Consider the following 6,155-nt stretch of genomic DNA (forward strand, 5'->3'; position numbering starts at 1 on the left):
TCAGGGCCTTTAGACTCAGGTCCCTGGTTAGCCACTCCCCCAATCAGGAGAGATTGCTGACACCTGATGTAGGTTGACTGCTCAGCTACAAGTATGCAGGGCCGTGGGAAGTAGGGGTGCTGAGCGTGCTGCAGCACCCCCAGATGGAGGACAGGGAATCTGCACGTCCACAAGATTAAATGGAAATATAATACAAAAAAACGAATTTTCAGCCCTGATGTAACAACATTCATAATTAAGTAAAGATAACACCCTTTTCACCCCGGTTACAGTTTCCATTTGCCCTGTACGATGAAAGTGGGGGATGTTGGCTTATCAGGCGCCCGCAGCTCACACACAGGACAGATATCAGCTGTCTGGACAGGACTGATAGCCAGACAGACTGAGAGGCTCAGTGAGGTAAAGGACTGAGTGTTTAGATAGTTCACTTTAGTCTAAGTTATCTCAGAAGGTCTCAAACGGTTTGTTAACAATTTATGTAAACAAATATTTCCAAGGCAACCTTTATAATTATTGGGATAAATAAAAACAGGTTTGAAATCATTCCAGTGCATACTATAGGACAGTAAACCAGAAATATTGTTTAAATCTGGAGAGATTAAAGATGCATAAATAAATAAATGTTAACTGGTAAAATAAGAAATAAATGAACAACAAAAATAAAATAAGTTACATTTACTTGTTATTGGCTATGTTAGGTTATTGGTTATGTCCACACACTTATTTGATTATTAAAATGTAAACCGATCTTTTCGATATGGGTGTTTAGAGTTGTACCCCTTAGATCTAGTCTCTGGCAATTCAGCTCAAAGTGCACCAGATTGAAGCATTTTACTTTATAATGTTGAAAAAAAATCTTCCCCCCTGACCCCCCTAGAGGATGTGATCCCCACAGCACCCCCCATTTGAAACATCTTCCCACGGCTATGCAAGTATGGGTGCCTGAGCAGTCAGTCTCTCTCTCCTCTTGGGCTGCTTGGCTCTACTGGACCTTGGTTTGTTTGTTTTTGCTTTATATACTGATGCATGTTCACACACACACACATTACTGATTAACTGACTTCATAGTTAACTTAGTTTCTTTAAATAAATGCACTTCAATTGGATGAATCATGTGTGGTCTCCTTCTTTTGTCCATCCTTGAGGCGTGACAGAGGGCCTGGCCCTCCCACGGCGCCGGGTCTGGTTATACAGCAGAGTTTTATTTTTCAGGAAATGAAAGCTAGGCAGGCTATATAAACCCGCTGCAGCTCAAGGCTCATCAGTTCTTACTTATACACGACACACAATATCAAGTCATGGGGCTGTGTGAGTATCACTTTACATTTCATCGAGTTTTTACTTCGTACATTCCATTTTTAATTACAAACAACAATAATGATAGTTACTTTAGCAAAGGTATTGATTAAGCCGGATGTTAATGTTGATTTCGATATTCATCTTGTGTTTCAGTAACTGCAGCTTTAGTTGTCGGTGGAGCAGGTAAGACTTTTACATCTGATTGTAAACACACTTTAGATTAGATAGTCTTTATTGAGCCCAATTTAGGAATGTTTACTATTTCTGACTCACTATTCATTTTGGAGCGGCCAAAAAAATTGGCATTAACAACGTTTCCTCTGCAGCTGGAGCTGTCGTCGCTGCTCCTGCTGTTCTGGCCGCCGTAGGGTTCACCTCCGTCGGGATCGCAGCAGGCTCCTATGCTGCCGGCATGATGTCAGCTGCTGCAGTGGCTAACGCGGGAGCAGTGGCAACCGGAAGTACAGTGGCTGTTTTGCAGGCAGCAGGTAAAGATCATCACTTTTATGTTTTGCATTTTAATCTTTTGGTTAAACTAATGATAATATGGTAATATCAGTTCTCAGTGTCTGCATAGTTGATATTAAACCTTTGATCCTTGCTGTAGGTGTAGTCGGTCTGCCAGCAGTTGCCTCTGCAGGTGCGGCTAGCGTCGGAGCAACCGTTGGATTGATAACTGCAATCCTCATCTGAGAAATCATGGAGGAACAGGATGAATATGTGTACTTTGCCAAATGAAGGAGGAAAGTAGAATTGACAGCATTTTCACTGGCTAAACAGCACTTTGGTCATCTCATACAAAATGTTTTGTTTAATAAATCGGTCTTCTATTAAGCATACTTGTTCAGTGTGTCGCCTGTGCATCTTTCCATTCTTTGTTATGTCCAAGAGAAAGGACTAAAATAGTTCACTGGTTTATTAACCTTTTTTTAATTAATTAGCATTATTTTTTCTTGCCACAGTTAAGTCGGGCTGTAAAACCAAGCTGTAAGATGTTACTTAGCTGAATATGAGGCAATGCAAGTTTATTTATATCGCACCTTTCAACACAAGGCAATTCAAAGTGCTTTACTAAGAATTAAAGACATTAAAATAGAAACACATTTTAAAATGACATAATAACTGAATGCTGCTTCTCCTGACTCTGGGGACAGAAAGCTGACCAGTCCCAGAAGACCTGAGAGTTCTGGATTGTTCATAATTTAACAGCAGATCAGAAATTAATTTTGGCCCTAAACCATTCAATGCTTTATAAACCAGCAGCATATATTTTAATTGATTATTTGACAGACAGGAGGTCTTTATAGTGTAAAGACTTCAGAACAGGAGTGATGTAATCCATTTTTTCTTTAGTGTCAGTGAGGACTCGAGCAGCAGCGTTCTGAATTAGCTGCAGCTTTTTAATAGATTTTTTAGTGAGGCCTGTAAAGACACCATTACAGTAGTCGACTCTACTGAAGATAAAAGCATGGACACATTTTCAAAAAATCCTGCTGTGACATTAGTCTTTTAATCCATATATTCTTGAAGTGATTGTAGGCTGACTTAGTAATAGTTTTAATGTAACTATTTAAATGCAAGTCAGAGTCCATGACTACACCTAGATGTCTGGCTTCTTCTGTTATTTTGAACATTGCCTAATGAAGCTCAGCTCTGACTTGTCTACAAAAACAATTACCTCAGTTTTGTCTTTTTCTGATTAAAGAATGTTCTGACACATCCAGTCATTGATATGATCAATGAGGGGAGCTGAATAGTTGGGACATTAACCTGTGGTTTCATATGTATATGCCACTCAGAGTTTTATCAAATTGGCTTTTCTCATTATACACCAACAAAATACAGGATAAGTCAGGTAGGTGTTCCACCCAAGTCTCCTATAGGTATCTCATAACAAAACCTGCCCATTAAAATAAGCAACACACTTAAAATAAATATTAAATCAGACCACGTCCACAATAAGACCTCTCCCTAAAAATAAAAAACAGGAATCACGGGATCATCCTATAGTTTTTTTTAAGACATTTTAATTCAAGTATCCATCTGTTACAGTTGGTAAGGCAGCCTAGACACTTATTTAGAAGCATACAAACATACAACAGCAGCACATTGTCAACAGTCCTCAACAATGCTCTCCAAGCCCAAGGGTCGAATCACTTCAGGACATGAAAAAAAGGGCAGGTCAAATGATATCACAATCACCCAGCTCACTAAGACCGTCCATTAGTTGTTAAAATATTCAGTTTGGTAATTTTGTATGAATTCAGACTATCATTTAATTATCTCTTAATTTTCATTTTAATGAACTATTTGTGCACAGGAAAATAAATGGTGACATTTTGTCCTCAAAGCAGGCAGACCTAAACTGGTTAAGCATCTCTTTAGTGTTGTGTCTTTTGTCTTCTGAGTTGACGTTGGTTACATAGAGACAAGGAATCTGTGAGCACTCTTTAGCTCCAAGGAGGAAACTTTAATTTCTTAAGAAACAAAACTTAAAACTCACATAGACCCCAGTCCACTTCTAATCTGGTTATAATCTTGTTGTTTTAACGGTTGTATCTTAATAATAAACTGGATAAATATGTCTCATAAGAAAGATGTATATTTATATCAAATAATTATCTGAATGAAAAAAAACCTGCATTTTTGTATTTATAACCTGCGACCCAATGACTCAAACTCATTGCAATGTAAACCACACTGGACATGTAGAGCGCACCTCTTTTCATTGGATTATAGTCTTCTTTTTTGAAAAGTCTAATGAGTTTCAATAGCTTCAATCATGTGATCCAATAACTTCAAAGCAATCCAGCAATGTATTCATACACTGGACAAGTATAGGCCACAACTTTCTATTTTAAACAAATCAAGGCAAGGCAAGTTTATTTATACTGCACCTTTCAACACAAGTCAATTCAAAGTGCTTTACAAAAATGAAAGACATTCAGAGCATTAAGAAATAGTGCAGCAGAAACACATTATAAAATGGCATTTTAAAAACATCAATAAAAAGCAAAGATGATCAAATAAACATAAAACAAGCTAATATAAAATAACACAGGTATAAAATACATGAATACAAGTTACAGTGCAGTGTAAGATATTAATAGTTCAATTAAAAGCAGCAACACAAAGGAAAGTCTTCTGCCTGGATTTAAAAGTAGTTCGAGTTGCAGCGGACCTGCAGGTTTCTGGTAGTTTGTTCCAGATGTTTGGAGCATAACAACTGAACGCTGCTTTACCATGTTTAGTTCCTACTCTGGGGACAGAAAGCAGACCTGTCCCAGAAGACCTGAGAGTTCTGGATAGTTCATCATTTAGCAGGAGATCAGAAATGTTTTTAAATCGGCAGTTTTTAAATTGTAAATTTTGTTTCTTAAGTTACCTTTCTTTTCTTTTCAATCAGGCTTTAAATGCAGCACTTGCTAGTAAACGTGATAGTAACCCTCCTTTCGTTACCAGGGCTTTACTTTTATAAAGATGAGAGTCCAGATCATGACCACTGTGAAATAAGCTTGAGTCCTGACCACAAGTGTGTGCAGGCTTACAAGGAAGGGAAACATAATTTAACTCCAAAGTTTGTCTTAAAATGTAATATGTGCAATGTGTGTCTTCTCTGCTGTCAATAACTCTGATACTTATGGAAACTGCAGCTGTAAACCGATGATAAACAATTGGTCAACTGAAAGGGTATACCATGGGGTGTACTCACTAGTTTACTGTGAGGGCACATAAAAGTCTGGAGATTATCAGCAGTGTTTCCATAACTATGAGAGACACCTTTAGTTGTACACAATAATTTGATCCATTGTTGTATAATGATATTATAGTGCAGCTTTGGTTAGCAGGCTTTTCAACTGGAGTTAAAAATAATTGCTGTTAGCGTGCAGTAGATCTATGTTTCTTTTGAAGGAGAAGTCAGAAGTAAACTGGTTAAGCAACGTATTAAGTGATGGCTTAATATCTCAGAAATGTTAATTCAATCAGACAACTTACGTGTGTCTTGATATGTTCATTAGAAGCAGTATATCGTTTGAGTTTAGCGTCTAGGCTCTGGCCTCATCGCTCCAAAGATTTACATAGAACATTGAGTTGTGATGATTAGATAACTATCCCCCGAGCCTACAGGTGGATGCTGGGGTGGTTGGGGGGCCGGCGACCAGCAGTAATGTGAACGCAGCAGTAGCAGCATTAGCGAGGCAGAGGCAGAGGCAGCAGATATGGCAGCTTAAATGGAGCGGCAGGTTTAGGAGAATGTGTTTAGTTGGTTGTAAGAGGGACGAGGTGCGTCACGTGTTAATGTATCATTGGTGCTCGAGTTGTCTGCCTGAACTAGCTCGCAGGCTTCGCCCCATATATCAGAGTTCATTGTCTCTTCTTGTTGCCATTCCCTGCTTTGAAGGAAGTTTACTTAAGGGTGACATTCTCTTTTTCTGAGTTTGATTTTTTGTTTTCCCTATCGTGCGGCCAGAGGGCCCAACAGGGATCCTGTGCCAAGGGCCAACATGAAGTTGACAGTTTTGTTTTCAGTTAAATGTTTTACTATTACTACGATTTCTATTGTATGAAAGGCGATGAAATCTGCTACATGACAGTCCGAACAGCCAGAGCTATACTTAATGCTAATTAGCTAATGTTAGCATGCTGCAAGGGGAAAAAAGGCAAATAAATAATATATCTGCCAAATATCAGAACACAGCATTTTAATTGTTAGTATGCTGTTGTCCAGCTCAAAGCACCACGTTAAATCTTAGTCTTTTACATAAACTCGAGTATAATAATTGAAATTGTGTCAATGAAATGGTAAAAAAAAAGAAAAATATTTGCTTTACTTTTCATGCATTTTATTTGGGTTT

At 38.3% G+C, this 6,155-nt stretch overlaps 1 protein-coding gene across 1 annotated transcript; it reads left to right on the top strand.

Annotated features, from left to right (window-relative positions):
- Positions 1–1,205: 1,205 nt before the first annotated feature.
- LOC104948651 (interferon alpha-inducible protein 27-like protein 2A) lies at positions 1,206–2,138 on the top strand. Its single transcript, XM_010774860.1, has 4 exons — positions 1,206–1,308; positions 1,453–1,482; positions 1,626–1,787; positions 1,907–2,138. Exons 1-4 carry the CDS (start codon positions 1,299–1,301, stop codon positions 1,990–1,992), a joined length of 288 nt encoding a protein of 95 aa, XP_010773162.1. The 5' UTR covers positions 1,206–1,298; the 3' UTR covers positions 1,993–2,138.
- The last annotated feature ends 4,017 nt before the right edge of the window (positions 2,139–6,155 follow it).

This window comes from Notothenia coriiceps, unplaced genomic scaffold (genome assembly GCF_000735185.1).
Source record: "Notothenia coriiceps isolate Sejong01 unplaced genomic scaffold, NC01 NC01_scaffold00014782, whole genome shotgun sequence".
Classification (NCBI taxonomy): Eukaryota; Metazoa; Chordata; class Actinopteri; order Perciformes; family Nototheniidae; genus Notothenia; species Notothenia coriiceps.